This window comes from Solea senegalensis, linkage group LG16 (assembly GCF_019176455.1).
Source record: "Solea senegalensis isolate Sse05_10M linkage group LG16, IFAPA_SoseM_1, whole genome shotgun sequence".
In the NCBI taxonomy this organism is placed as follows: Eukaryota; Metazoa; Chordata; class Actinopteri; order Pleuronectiformes; family Soleidae; genus Solea; species Solea senegalensis.
Window position 1 is genome coordinate 19,301,391 of NC_058036.1, and position 14,891 is coordinate 19,316,281.

A 14,891-nucleotide genomic window follows, 5' to 3' on the forward strand; every position below is an offset into this window, starting at 1 on the left:
TACGCCGCGCTCGTCGTAACGTTCTGTGTTTCACGACTGACTGAGGACCGAGAGCGTGTTGATGCGGCACATGTTGTCTATTAAATCCAAGGAGCTTTTTTAACCAAGTGTGAAAATATGGACTTCTTTGCCCTTTAGGATTCAGGCAACACAAACAGCGGACAGCCCTGTGTCTCCTGATGTAGGTGTGATCGGTGAATTAGATAAACGCGGGATTATCGCTTATCAATGGACTTATTTATCTGGTGAATAAAAACACCTTGTATAATACGGATCTTGTGATTCCTTGTTTTGTCTTTATCTCGCCACCTCAAGCTAAATGAAGAAGAAGAAGAGGAGGAGCCTCCTCCCTCCTGACTGGATAAAACATATTTATGTTCGGTCATTTGTAGTGATGTTGCTTTATTAAATCGCAGGCTAGGTTTGGACCGAGTTCAGAAGTCGACCCTGTTGCTTATTCACAGTTCTTCACTTGGACTTTGGATTCAAAACTGGCATAAAGTGGAAGAACATGTTTAAAGTTTCTCATGGTCTCCAGGTGCACTGACACACCAAAACAGTCATTCTTATGTGGTCTACGTGTTGTTTACTCTTTGACCTGACAGAGTCTGACCCCTGGAGATTGTTAGGAGACATTTATTAAGTCAGAGCGCGGCTAAAGAACGGCATAGAGGGGTCACTTTTATGAAAAACACGTCACATGACAATGAAAACCTCCCTCTAAAGGCCCGTGAAAAGTTTCTAGTTGCAGTTTGTCTGGGTACATGCTTCTTGACCTTTGACCTGCTGTATACACACAGATAGTTGTGCCACCCGTTTGGTTGTTTATCTTCGTGAAGACCAAACAAATACGGAACATGCGTCTGCTGTGTTTTACTCGCCCCGTCGCCTCCAGGATCGAACCTGAAACCCCGAAGCTCACGCGCGAGCCGCTGCCGTCCACATCTGCGTGGCCCGGTGCCAGACTAATAAAGGTGTGAGGAAGCCTGAGGTCGAGCAGCATACTTTTTTTTCCTCACTGTAATCACATGGCCATCTGTCAGAGCCTCTGCACTGCTGCTCTCAGCCCCGCTTCCTTCATGCCACCCACCTCCAAGCGTCTAACCACGGAATCATGTGCACGCTATTCTATTTCCACATGAGTCCTTGTCGTCCTCGGTGACCGAGCGCCTCGGCACGTCGGTTCTGTTTCTGTGTGTAGTGATAGCAGAGCGCCTTGTTGCCCCGCCCCCCTTGTTTTATAATGTCACATTTAATCACTGGGTGTAAACAGGAAGAGTTATTATGCCCATGATGGATTTCTCTCATTTATCATTTTTGGAACTTTGTAGTACAAATGATTGCAATGCAATGCCAAGTGGCACTGTTGGTTATTGAAACCAGGCTGCCTGGCCCCACCCCCCCCCCACGGCCCAAATCATCTCCCTTCTTTTCTCCACTCCCCTGCGTCTCACCCTTCTCTCCTTATAACAGGATTTAGCATATCAATGGTGGATTAGTGCGTTTAACAAAAGCTTACCACTGCAAAGCCCCTTTTCCACTCGTCCCCGCAGCCTGACTTGTGGACCTCACACACAGCTCCGCGGCGCCGGGGTCTTTGGTGTGCGTGTGTGGTCGCGGCGGCTCCGCTGAGTGGATTTGTGTTCGAAAGTGACAAAAGACGCTCTTAGTCACCCCGAGCTTCAAAAAACATGGATGTGTGTGTGTGTGGGTGCATACGTGTACGGGAGCATGGTGGAGGTGAATTGTTTGTTTTTCTATACAGGGAGGAGAGAATATGTGCCAACAAAGGGATTCCTGTGTTATCCACTCATGCCCCCGCAGGTTAGTCATCAATTATGGCGCTTTTATCTCCATGATCTCAACGACATAATATTAAAATGTGCCCTAAACCAGGGATCTATTGTTCTTGTATATCTGGCTTCCTCTTGCTTTTTAATGGGCCTTGGAAAAAAAGAAGTGTCCTCTGGCCTCGCAGTCGTTCCGTTCTGGCCTGCAGATGCTCCTGCTCTGGAATGGGACCCAGTGTGTGTGCAGCAGTGGAAAGTGTTGCACTCCGTGCAGAAAGGAGGTGACTCAGCTGGCTAGATTTGGGCATGGATCGCAATTTATGTGTGTGTGTGTGTGTGTTTGAGAGCAGGCGAGTGGAGGAAAACCCCACCATGACACTGCAGCCGTCTCAGGAAGGATGCCCCCGCCCCCTCGCCACACACACACACACATAACCCCCACCATCACCTCCGAGCGCCTGCCGCTGATGGGGATGGTTTGGGTCACACAGCATTAATCACCTCCCAAGGAGACAGGATTTAGATGGAAGTGTTCATATGTGCTCATGTGTGGAGCTGAAACAATGAATCCATCCATCGACAACTATTTTGATAATCTAATCATCGGTTTGAAGCTTTTTCCATGATTTAAAACAAGCTTTGTGATTGTTTAAGCTTCTTTAAATGTCCAGATAACAAAGAAATCATTAAAAGTGAGATGTGAGAATTTGAGAGAACATCATCATTTCCAGGTTTTCTGATATTTTATGGACCAAACGATTAATCGAGAAAATAATCTACAGATTAATCAATTATGAGAATAATCGTCAGTTGCAGCTCTACTTGAGGAGCCTCCTGTGTTAATAGAAACGACCTTCTCTGTGTGTCCACATTCGTTTTGATGCAGCTGAAATCCTAAATCTTAAAACTCAGATGTGATTTATGTTGTTATAGTAGTTATTATTCTTCCTTTATGTCTTTCATTTGGAAACCCAGTTGCTGCTGATTCAACGACGTTTGACTAACTATAGTTACAGCTATGACATGGATTGTCAAGCAATACTATCAGACCTGACTGAGGGAGCGTTTGTGTGCATACAGAGACAAAACTGCTGAAGAGCAGAGTTTTATGAGCAGCATAACTAACCTTTTGTGGTCACTTCTTGGCATTTTTTCCAAGTCGTGATTCAACCCTGATATAAAATGATTCACTTCCTGTCTGCAGCCAGTACATGAGTGTTGGTGATACAAGATCTAATCACCTCTACTGTATGTTGATGAGGAAACACAGTGAGAGTCATGTGGAGGCTTAATTAGCATTGTGAAAACTCATTTGACAATGGTTTGGATGAAATGTTAATTAACATCAACATGTTTTAAGCTACTGCTGCTATTTAGTATATAAATGATATGAATTGGAACATTAAAGTGTGCTTAAAATGATGAAAAATATCTCGGCTTTGTTAACCTGCAGAAAGGTGTGACTTTGGCAAGTTTGAATGATTAAAAAGGTCACTTAAGTATTTGAAAATTAGGTTTCAAAAATAACTACATCATTAGAATCAGTTAATTATCCAGCTCACAATCGGCAGCTTTCAGCAGGGCTGTCGCTAAATACACCAGACTCCTCTTTTAACTATTGAGATTTGAAGAAATGTCCTTTGCTAAATGTTGGAGATGAACACGTGTTTTCAGGATTCGTAAGTCGTTTTAACTCATCGACAGTTCGGCATTGTTGGGTTTGATTCCCGCGTCGGACTTCGCGCTCCTGAAGGTGCAATGATGAAGAAGAATGCTACGTCTAGGTCTGGTGGTGCTTTCAAAGCTCATTGCTGTATATGAAGTCATTTAAAATGTCTTTGATGGAGTGTCTCTCTGACGCCTGAAGTATCATAACACGCCACTGTAGCTGCCTCGTGACGCTTCGTTCCCCTGACTTTGTTGATGCGCGTGGTCCACTGTCACCATCTGTTTTGCCGTCTCTGTATCCGTGTTTTCTTGGCACACGGCGGGCTGCAGGTGTCTTGCGCGTCCTGTGCCCCAGACACCGTGCCAACCTCGTTGCTCCTGGGCCACGGAGGCATTGTTTTCTGTTGCCCATTGTGTGCGTGACCCTGGTTGAGAAGGAAACAGCTGGTGGATCCTCCTGTACCAGCTTGCTCTGCATTGAGCCAGCACCCTTGCTTTGGCCATCATTTCTCTCTGCAGGCTTATACTTGCGACAAGAACTCTGCTCTCACTGATCTGCCCTTAGCACAGGAAGTGACTCAGTATTGACTGGCGCTGCACTTCCTGTGTGCTGATTCTCCTCTACTCCTCTCAGGATGTTTACCACCTCCTCCTGCATGTCACATTCGCCCGCTCTCCTCTCCGCCCCTTTCCTTGGTCACGTGACCTTATGTCAGCGCACTCGACTCAACAGTTCATGACCTGGTTTGTCTGCGTTTGTTTTGGCCCAAACGTGAGCAAACGAAGGAGACAGATGTTTGAAATCTCTCGGCCAGGCTGGAAATCGCATAATAACCGATAAACAACCTAAAATGTAAGTGCGATTTCAACAATATCATGCCCAAGTTTTACTATTTACACGTGTGCGAGATCACAGTGAATCTACAAGAGGACACGAAACATTTGGTCACAGGTTTTCTGGGACTGAATAATATAGTATTTGACATCTTCCTGTGGGCTGGATTGGACCCTCTAGTGGGCCGGTTCTGGCCTGCGGGCCGTATGTTTGACACCCCTGCTGTAGCACATTTGTTTGAAGGGAATAAACAATAACATATGGAGGAACTCTGTCCTGAGCCTTAGGTTTCATTATAGTCCTCATACTAATACTATAGAAGTCATTGTAAATGAGAGTCAGGCACACAGTGTTTTTCTTTATCTTTCAGTTTTGATGATACTTCTGTTATTTATCAGGGTTAATATCGGCTTCTTGTGTCGCGAACACGTCAGATGTTGCGGTCACCGTCTCTCGATTGGTTGAAACGACACTCTGACCTCTGACCTCCTCCATTTCTTTCACTCTCATAGTTGAAGTAAAGTAAAAACTCTGCTCTTCCTTAATCATATCAACAACTTCATCGAATCCATGGTCAAAATGAAGGCAGGAGGTGAAGCTGGAGGTTTGTGGCTGCAGAACTTTGTGCCTGGAGCCATTAGAGTGGAAATCAGGCTTTGACACTGATGATGATCTGATCTTTACTCATTTCCTTACTTCTCCCCCAGTTCCCAGAGTGTGGCTTCTTCGGCATGTACGACAAGATCCTGCTGTTCCGCCACGACCTAAGTGACGAGAACATCCTGCAGAGGTTGACCTCGGCAGAAGACATCCACGAAGGAGACCTCATTGAGGTGGTGCTCTCTGGTATGTATCAGCAGCAGCAACTGTGATTACTGTGTTCAAATGTCAGGTGTGAGAGTGGAAAATACACGTGTATCATCCACACAGCTCCTGTTCCTCTTATTGTGACGTTTTAACATACATGTCAACACACTGACTGACATCTGGACCTGTGTCCCATTTATTCAGCGTCTTTGTTGGTTTGCACAGCTCTGTTTCAGTATTTAAGGTTAATGCTCTGCTCGTTCACGCTTCCAAAACAGAAGAAAGATGAGCCTGAAATTCCATAAACTGGAGGACACTTGACTTTTAGTCAAAGCAAACACACCTTCTCCCAAACACAGCCTGTGGCGACTCCTTTAAGGGCAGACTCACTGGGTCAGACACTTGCTGTCAGTCCTTCCTAAAAACTTGCCTTGACTCATGACTGTGAATCACTCAGCACTACACCCTTTTACTTGTTTAGATAAGATTGTTTTATTTTCTTATCTGCTGTGTTTCTCCTCTCCGGTATTTGTAGTTAACTTCAGATTTAAGCCTGGGTTTAAGCCCACCCACAAAATATTTGGCCTTTATTAGAAAAATGAACCAAACACTGTAAAGTATTTCCAGTGATTGTAAAGCAGACAACTTATCGTCACTTTTCTCTTTGGCAAAACCAGTTAAACATTTTATTAACTTGATGAGTTAAGCGGAGGTGAAGGCAGAGGAGTTTAACAAGAGCAGAGTACAAGCAAATAAGTAAACACTAGAGAACTGAGTTGTGAACGAGAGCACGGTGACGTTTGCCACACAGAGGCCTCAAACAGTCTGGCCACGAGTGGCTGGAGGGCCAGGAAATAAGAAGGAGGTGCTTGATGATTGAGATTGGGAGCAGGTGTGCTCCCGCCGCAGGTGAACTGATTGCATGAGTGCAGGAGGCGGAGCATGACAGGGTGTTTCCTTTAGCATTTGCAGCACATATTATATAGTACTTTCAATTCAATTCAATTCAATTTTATTTGTATAGCGCCAAATCATAACATACATTATCTCAAGGCACTGTACATAGACAACATCAAAGAGAGCAGAGAACCCCAACAGTTCACACAATGAGCAAGCACTAGGCATCAGTGGAGAGAAAAAACTCCCTCTTAACAGGAAGAAATCTCTGACAGAACCAGGCTCAGAGATGTGCGGTCATCTGCCTCGACCGGTTGGGGTGAAAGGAAAAATGGGGGACAGTGGAGAGGTGGGGGACAGAAAATGGGGGGAGAGAAAGGACAAGAGGGAGATGAGGGAGAGACAGAAGAGAGAGAGGGAGACCAGCAGCAGATACACAACTGTATCAGGTTACAAGTTTATACAGTTACTGATATCGACTTTTTAATTACAAAATAATAATAATGATGATGGTGACGATGAGCGTAGCCTCGGAAACTGGATCTTGATCCTGCAACCTGCATGATGAGAATACAGAGAGAGAGAGAGGGAAGGAAGGAAAGACACAAACTAGGGAGAGAAAGAGACAAGGTTAATGACATATAAAAAGTCATAATCAAATGCTGAGTGTGAGAGAGTGAATGTGCGTGTACCACAGGAAAATCCCCCAGCAGTTTAGTTCTATAGCAGCATAACTAAGAGATGGTTTAGGTTTCCCTGAACCAGCTCTAACTATAAGCTTTATCAAAAAGAAAAGTTTTAACTTTGTCATAGACTAACATTTTCCAGCTTTGTCTATGAAGTAAAGTGAAACCCTTCCTCCATTCTCGTCTCATGCGGTCTTAACAAACAGTCCTACAGGTGTGAACACATGAGCCCTGTTCTTCACACACTCCACTGGCTGGGTGTTCCAGTTCAAGTCAGCATCTTCTCTTCTTCTTCCACTATTTTTATACCAGTATCAGTTTCAGGGAAGCCTTATAACGTTGAGCCACCATTGTAGCGCCTACACAGGTGTCTTTCTTTGCCGCTGTGGGCTTAGAGTAACTGTTCGGCTCCGTCTGTCTCCACGAGGAAACACCTGACACCACCTGTGCCTCCTCTCTCCTTCTCTCTGTCGAGCCGAGACGATTGTTTGTAGGGATTTAGACGGGATGATTGTATAGGTTCAGGATCGGCTGATGCTTCAGGCATCGGGGGCTGAGGAATGTAGACTAAAGACTGGAGAACTTCCTTCTTGTTTTGTTTTGGACGGTCTGTTTGCCGTGCACACTCTTTTGCGTCAGTCATTGTTCCATTGTCTCTCTCTCCCTCACTTTAATCCCTCCCATCTGCAGGTGTAAGCTTTGCCAGTAGAGCGCAGACACTTCATGGCCCGAGAAGATTTGTGATATGCTACATATGCAACAGTCAATAAATGTGGGTTTTTCTTTATTATGTCCGACACCTGATCCTTGTTTGAGAAACAGCAGAGCAGAGACATCCACGTTGCCAAGCCTTTCATTTACGAGAAAATGTGAACCTTCTTCCGCGCCCCGCAATTTGTCTCCCGCCATCTTCCGCTCGGCGCTCCTTAACCAACCTGTCGCCGGATTCCGCAGCTGTGGGAGAGGGATGACCTCGGTATCTATCTCAGTATGAGACGGAGGCCAAAGTGGCTTTTTCTTGGCTGCGGGCTCAAAGGCAAAGGGCTTGTTTTTCCTGCAGTAAGTGATTGTAGTCGACCCGGGGAGTGTAAACACACTGGGACGCAGTGGACGCGGCACCGGCCATCTCGGCCCATGAGGTTCGAGGCTTGGCCTTTTCCACTCCCTGAAGTTCCCACCCATTCACAAGCTCCTTATCCCCCCCTGCTGTGAACCTGATGTTTTATAATACTTTCTGTCTGTCATTTTTTCATATGGCAAACTTGTTTTTCTCCACATGGAAAGTTTATGTTTGCCATTGTTTGACGCTAATAAGCACAACCAGCATGATTACGTAACACTGCGACTGCTAAGAAGCAGCTCGTCGGCCCCGCCCAGCCACCGCGTTCGTTTCAAGTGGACAAAAAAGTTCTCTCGGATGATCAGAATATCATCGCAGTGATTATAGACTTTAAGAGTCATCTGTGGAAACGTCAAATGAGCAGATCCGATTGGTTTAGTGTAACCGTCTGTGATGCATTTTTCTGTGTTTTATTGCCTCTGAATCTTAATTGTTTGTTTGTTTTTTTCACCCCTTTTTGAGCATGTTTTTCCTCTTTGTTTTAAATGAAGCGTGTGGAGCAAAACTCAGTCATATTTGTTGTGCAAAGTTGTGCGTCTCATCGCAGCGACACCAGCTGAGAATGTCGTGCTTCAGAGGAGTCACACACACACACACACACACACACACGTGACATAACCACCACAACCACACAGGTTAACCTGAGTATAAGATTAACCATTCCCCCTCTGTGGTCGCTGGTCAAATGATTGCACTGTGCTGTAGCTGCCTCTGACACACACACACACACACACATGCTGACTCATCTTCTTTGATGATTCACAGCCATGACTCGCTTCCAGCCATGAGCTCAGTGAGTCTGTTTGAAATAAACGGCAGAGAAACTCAGAAAGAGAGAGAAACACAGAGACGCAGTCACAGTTCTGTATGTGTGCACGATAACAAAGATGGATTGATAGAACGGGATCACGCTGCTTTGCTCTGGTGTCGTCTGGGTGCCCGCCCGCCCCCTTGTAACTCTTTATCCAAGCGATGACGGAGTTGAAGTGTTGCCACTGAAGACGTGACGCCCTCTAGTGCAGCAGTGTGGGTACAGCACTGGTCGCCTGGTTGTTTCCTCTTCTGAGCAGTTGCCAGATACACGGTACATTGTTGCTCTCGTGTGTTGTTTTCAGCTCAAGCCACGGTTGAAGACTTCCAGATCCGACCTCATGCCCTTTTCGTTCACTCCTACAAGGCCCCCACCTTCTGCGATTACTGCGGGGAGATGCTGTGGGGTCTGGTGCGGCAGGGCCTCAAATGTGAAGGTTCGACGCACACACACATACACACACTTTTTGTCTTTTTTGTCTTGCCCACACGGATGAACAACATCTCTGCCCTCTGATGACTGTTGTCATCTGTGTTTGTTGTAAGGATGCGGGCTGAACTACCACAAGCGCTGTGCCTTTAAGATCCCAAACAACTGCACTGGTGTCAGGAAGCGGCGGCTGTCCAACGTCTCGCTGCCGGCGCCGTCTCTCTCCGTCCCGCGGCCGGTGCCTGCCGAGAATGCCGTGGTCGTCCTGGAAGAGGTGAGCCCTGATTGGTGGAGGTGTGACGTGCTGTATTACACCTACACACATTGGAAAGATAGTATCATCCTCTGAATAAAGAGGTCAGGAGTGCGACGATTTTATTTTACGCAAATGGACCTTAATCAGACGTGAACTTGCCAAGAATGTGAGGCATCCCATCCCCGGGGCCCTGTCACAGATCACCACTGAATCAGGAAATTTAATTGAGCTTTACAGAGGTCAACGGCAGAATCCTCACCGAGGTCTTTTTGCATAAACCCACACATGAGAGATTATTCTCCTCTCGTCTATGTCCCCGCAAAAGGTCGTCAGAAAATATAATTATATGCTAACGACATTACAAGTCCACCGCTCACGTCTGGGCAAAAAAAAAAGAAAGAAAGAATGAGAGCGGCTTCCTTTTCCATTCCTGTCGGGAGCTTCCAGGCTGCTCCGTTTATTCATACGAGAACGGGAGTAAATTCACATATGTGGTGAAAAAATGACAAATCTAATAACATTGTGTCGACCACCGGGATTGAGAATGCTACGCAGACTCGCGCTAACTCAGTGTGACAGATTCCTTTTCCCCTTTTCCACTGACTTCTTTCTCTTCTTCTGCTGCCATGTCATCATTCACTCTGGCTGTCCCTGTCATTTGAATACTCCCTTTGAGGACTTCATTTCTCATTTTCATTCCAGTCAGGCTCATGTTTTTTAATCAACTTTAACATCAATCCGTCTTCTCCTCTTCCTCCTCTATCCTCCCACTCTCCCCCACAGCAGAGGTCTCATCAGGAGGCAGGGAAGCGGATCCTGTCGTGGAGCGGTCGGCCTATCTGGATGGAGAAGATGGTGCTGGGACGAGTTAAGGTGCCGCACACCTTTGCCATTCACACCTACACTCGGCCCACGATCTGCCAGTACTGCAAGCGTCTGCTCAAGGGTCTTTTTCGCCAGGGCATGCAGTGTAAAGGTAGGGCAGAAAAATGTCTTCTTAAAGTTGTAATCACCTAATTTACCCCGTAGAACACAGAGCATTTTGGCGGCTTTTTTTCCCCATTACTCTGTTTAAACATATAGTATATACACAGGGTATAGAAATGTGCAATATAGAGTACAAAATGCCAACTTAGTTTAAAAATTAAGCTCACAAACCTGAGAAGTCAGATATGTGCCTGAATGTGTCGATCGCAGCCGCTGCTGTTCCTGCACCATGCAGCTCCAAATTTCCTGGATGAAGTCTTAATGTACCGCAGAGAGAAATAAAGAATGTCTTGCGCAGCATAAGGCAAAGAGCTGTGTGTGAGAGAGAGAGAGTGAGGACGGGTCGGGAGGAGAGTGTGTTTTTGGCAGGGTTTTGATATTTTTAAGTCTACAGGGGGCGATAGAGGTTCCACACCGGAGCGTAAAAAACCCGCCCACTTCTTCCATTGCTGAAGTTCAATGTTTTCGTCTTGAATAACTTCAAACATGCAAAAATAATCTGTGAACTTTATTTTACACTTGGAATGGAGAGCTTGGATTTAAATTCAGTTGGACAATTTCATAAATTAACAATTTAATTTAAGTCTATCTGAGTTATTACAGAGGTTTAATTACCATAATATATATTTTTTGTCTTTTAAAATAAATACACACTACACTTTAGTTTAAGAACACATCATAAATTTAATATAGATTTTTATTTGATCCATTTTAGAACATATATATATATTTATATTCATAAATCGTCCCCTGTCTTTTGTTAGATTGCAGATTCAACTGCCACAAGCGATGTGCGTCAAAGGTACCGAGGGATTGTCTCGGTGAGGTGGACTTCAACGGAGGTCAGTTCCACTACGAACTCATTCCAAATTGACAGTTATTATTTATTTATTTAATTTATTCATCTTTTTTGCATTTGTGATTTCATGAGCTCTGCATATTTAACGTACACCTGCACAGAGCCGGCCAGTCCAGGCCCAGATTCAGACACCACCATGGACACGATGGAGGTGGACAGCAACGATATGGACGGCGGCAGAGGACTGGACGACTCAGAGGAGCCGTCGACACCAGAAGAGAGGATTTTTGACATGGACTCTCCTTTTTTGGACAGAGAGAAAGATGAAGAACCCATCAAGGCGATTAGGTATGAAGACGAATAATTATGTCTTTCACTTTGACGTGTGTCAGGATTTTTGTTGGTGATGACGTGTAAGGTTCTGTAGGTGGCGCTGTAGCCTTGTTCTGTTTTTATATTTTATTAGTTTTGGTATTAGGTCAGGTATACAATGACGGCGGAAGACATGTAAGCAAAGGTCACCTTACTAATTCAAAGCGGGGACTTTTGTGGTTGTGTCTTAAACCCACCACTGACCGAAACCTGTATTTATTCTGCACCAGCAGTGGGTTTGTGTTTGCAGGAGTGTTACCGTGTACACACAGGACAGAAATATGTCACGAAACGCTGGCTGCTTAGAAAATAAAATAAAAATGTGTATTATATACTTGTCCAAAACCTTTCTTGATTAAATATAAATACATATCTTTCTTTGTGCCTGCGTCTAGTCCGTCCACCAGCAGCAACATCCCTCTCATGCGGGTGGTCCAGTCCATCAAGCACACCAAGAGGCGGAGCTCCACTCTCGTGAAGGAGGGCTGGATGGTACACTATACGAGCAGGGACAACCTGGTAAGACTGATAACCCCAAAGGCTCAACAGAGGAGCCCAGTCTGAAATGGACTGAGCTCTTGCCTATGTGCTGGGGGAAACTCCAGTTCGCATGTGTTGAATTCAGCACAGAAGGTATTTTGCCTGAAAAACTAAAACATTAGACTTCTGCACTGTTGGTGATATTTTGCCATTCAGACTAACGTCGGTTGTTTGTTTCCCCAACATTTAACAGCGCAAGAGACATTATTGGAGGCTGGACAGCAAGAGTCTGAGTCTCTTCCAGAACGACACTGGAGCCAAGTTCTACAAAGTAAGCGTGAAACTCTCATCGCCGCCTTGTTCTTGGGTTAATGTCGTATTCTTTGCATCAAATGAACCGTGACGGTACTTAGGACCAAAAATACAGCAACATTAATACATTAATACGTAACATTTCCACATTTAAATGTTTGAAAAGTATGTTGAGTCGGGTTCGTACATAAGCCAAACTTTTCACATGGTTGCTGCCAGTGTGTTGTCTTTTGTTTTTTTGATTTTTTTGTCGCTTTTTTGGAAAATTTGGAGAAACACCTGTACATCGTTTCCATTTTTCCGGCCTGTTTTTTGCACATTGAGAGACAAAGAAACACTGAGAGACTTATTGTATGTTTTATACTGTTCAAATTGAACACATGTTCGTGTACAACTGCAGTGTTTTTCAAAATAATTCATTTCATATTGAAATTGTTCAAACAGTATTTTAATATGCAGTGAATTGTAAGTAACTGCCAGACAGAAGCACTTAAAGTTACAGGACATTCTCTCTGGTTAAAATAAGCAAAACAAAGGTCCAGGTTGACATTTGTAGGGTTAGTTGTGAAAGGGTGAACTGCTTCATTGTTCATCAATGAAGTATCAGACTAATATCTGGAGTTTGTGATATCTGTATCGATATCAGACACATAAAAGTGGTAGCGTCCCTAATGTTAATAGAATACAAGATGTACAGAGTAGGAGAAAATGTGCAGTGGCATGTGTGTGTGTGTGTGTGTGTGTGTGCTAATGCAAGTCATAAAGTCCATGTGTGGGTGTTTAAGTGTTATTATCAAACATCATCATCATCACGAAGCGAAACAGACCGGACACTTTGCCACGTCCCTATAATCGAAACATCTAAAATATTGACCGTGAAGTCATCATGTGGGGGGGATGTTTCTTTGTTTTCTTTGTTTTCAGATTCACATTTAAATATCATGTGACGCGTGTAAATGAAGTGTAAGCAGTGGATTCCTGCGTGGTTGTTGAACAGCAACTGTAAACTACCGCCGATCACTCAAAGTTCCCCTGTGGGTTTTTTTTTTTTTCCCGTCCTCACAGTGTCAGCGTGGCCTCTTGTGTAGACTTCATGAAGTGAACACATGTTTAGCCTCATCGTGCATCAGCTCACACTGGATATTTGAAGGGCTTTTTTGGGAGGAGAGACTCCAGGGAATCTCCCCGTGTGAAAGTGAAAATAAACAGATCTATTTATGAATTTATGAATTTATTTATTTATTTATTCAGTCATATTGCACAACCGTATCTCTGTGTCACCACAGCTTTCAGTGCAGTTTGTGGAATCAGTTGTGCAGCGTGTGTGACACTTCCCACTCGGTGCCAGCTCCACAGTCAGTCATTACACTGCCACAGGGGCTTAATAGCACAGTAATTACACACTGAGGACGGGAGGGAGGGAACTACAGGGCTGCTAGGTAAAGACTTCCACATGTGTGCTGGTGGTTTTGTACATGCACGTGCGTGTGTGTGTGTGTGTGTGTGTGTGTGTGTGTGTGTGTGTGTGAGATGAAGAGATGAAGAGATGGGTCTGTAATCATCTTATTGTTCATGTTGCTCAGTGTGTTTTGGGACACCTCCTCCAACTGTGGTCAATGTCAAGTTGCAGTGGGATTGTGTGTGTGTGTGTGTGTGTGTGTGTGTAATTGTCTTTGTTACCTATTTAAACACTAAACTTGTCAGGACCAGAACCTCATTTCTGAGGAGCTAGTTTAAGGTAAGGTTAAGATTTGAAGTTAGTGCAGTGTCCTGAGAAGAATAGCTGCACAAACTTATAACTATATATATATATATATATATATATATATATATATATATATATATATATATATATATATATATATATATAAATAGTGTGTATATATGCATCTGTCATGGCCCTGGACTTTTACCTCACAACTGTAAAGGGTTTTTTCAAGGTTAATACTTGGTTAAAGGTTAGGTAAAGGCATTTTAGCTGTGATGGTTAAGGTTAAGTTAGGGAATGCGTTTTGTGTCCTCTCTAAGTGAGCGGTACAAAAACGTGTGTGTGCGATGTGACGGATTTTCCCTTTGAGTCTGTGCACGTTCAGCAGCAGCAGCAGCAGCAGCAGCAGCAGCAGCAGCAGCAGCAGCAGCAGCGTCTGCAGTCGTCCCATTCTTCTGTCATCTCCCTGTTACGCTGGTTGTGAAACTAACCTTGAAAAAAGAGAAAAGCTTAATTACCTCGCCCTTCTCCCCCAATTACCCTGTCACACCCTGCAGACTCTGCCACTAAAGCCTCGCAGGGGAAACCTCAGTGGGGACCGGCTACCTCAGGGCGTGTTTACAGGCGGCTTTATGTGGATCCACTTGGCACTGGGCTTCGTTTTAAGACCCTCACGAGTCTAATTGAAGGCTCGCTCAGAGATGTGCATGCTTGTTTGCAAAGTTCAGAGTGGAAGATAGATAACGTGCGACGAGATGACCTCCCGTGCCGGAGACGGCTTCTTCTCAGAAACCACAGATTCCTCCATTTCTCTCCTTTTTCATTACCCTGAAGTTTCCCGTGTGCTGCTCATCAGTGTGCGGCCACCGTCCTTCCCTTCGTCTTTATACCTCCAATCTGATTAGTCGTGGTCGCGCGGTGGCCCGCTTGCCAG

General features: G+C 44.7%; 1 protein-coding gene across 2 annotated transcripts in view; it reads left to right on the plus strand.

The window, feature by feature from the left end:
* Positions 1 to 14,891, plus strand: part of prkd3 (protein kinase D3) — a 34,680-nt gene that overhangs the window by 11,441 nt on the left and 8,348 nt on the right. The window contains exons 3-10 of one of the 2 annotated variants that reach the window (XM_044047819.1): positions 5,001 to 5,139; positions 8,919 to 9,050; positions 9,160 to 9,317; positions 10,083 to 10,275; positions 11,051 to 11,128; positions 11,247 to 11,433; positions 11,853 to 11,976; positions 12,191 to 12,268. In XM_044047819.1, the coding sequence (XP_043903754.1) occupies positions 5,001 to 5,139; positions 8,919 to 9,050; positions 9,160 to 9,317; positions 10,083 to 10,275; positions 11,051 to 11,128; positions 11,247 to 11,433; positions 11,853 to 11,976; positions 12,191 to 12,268 (1,089 nt within the window). The remainder of the gene's footprint in view (positions 1 to 5,000; positions 5,140 to 8,918; positions 9,051 to 9,159; positions 9,318 to 10,082; positions 10,276 to 11,050; positions 11,129 to 11,246; positions 11,434 to 11,852; positions 11,977 to 12,190; positions 12,269 to 14,891) is intronic. The other variant, XM_044047820.1, reaches the window with a different exon arrangement.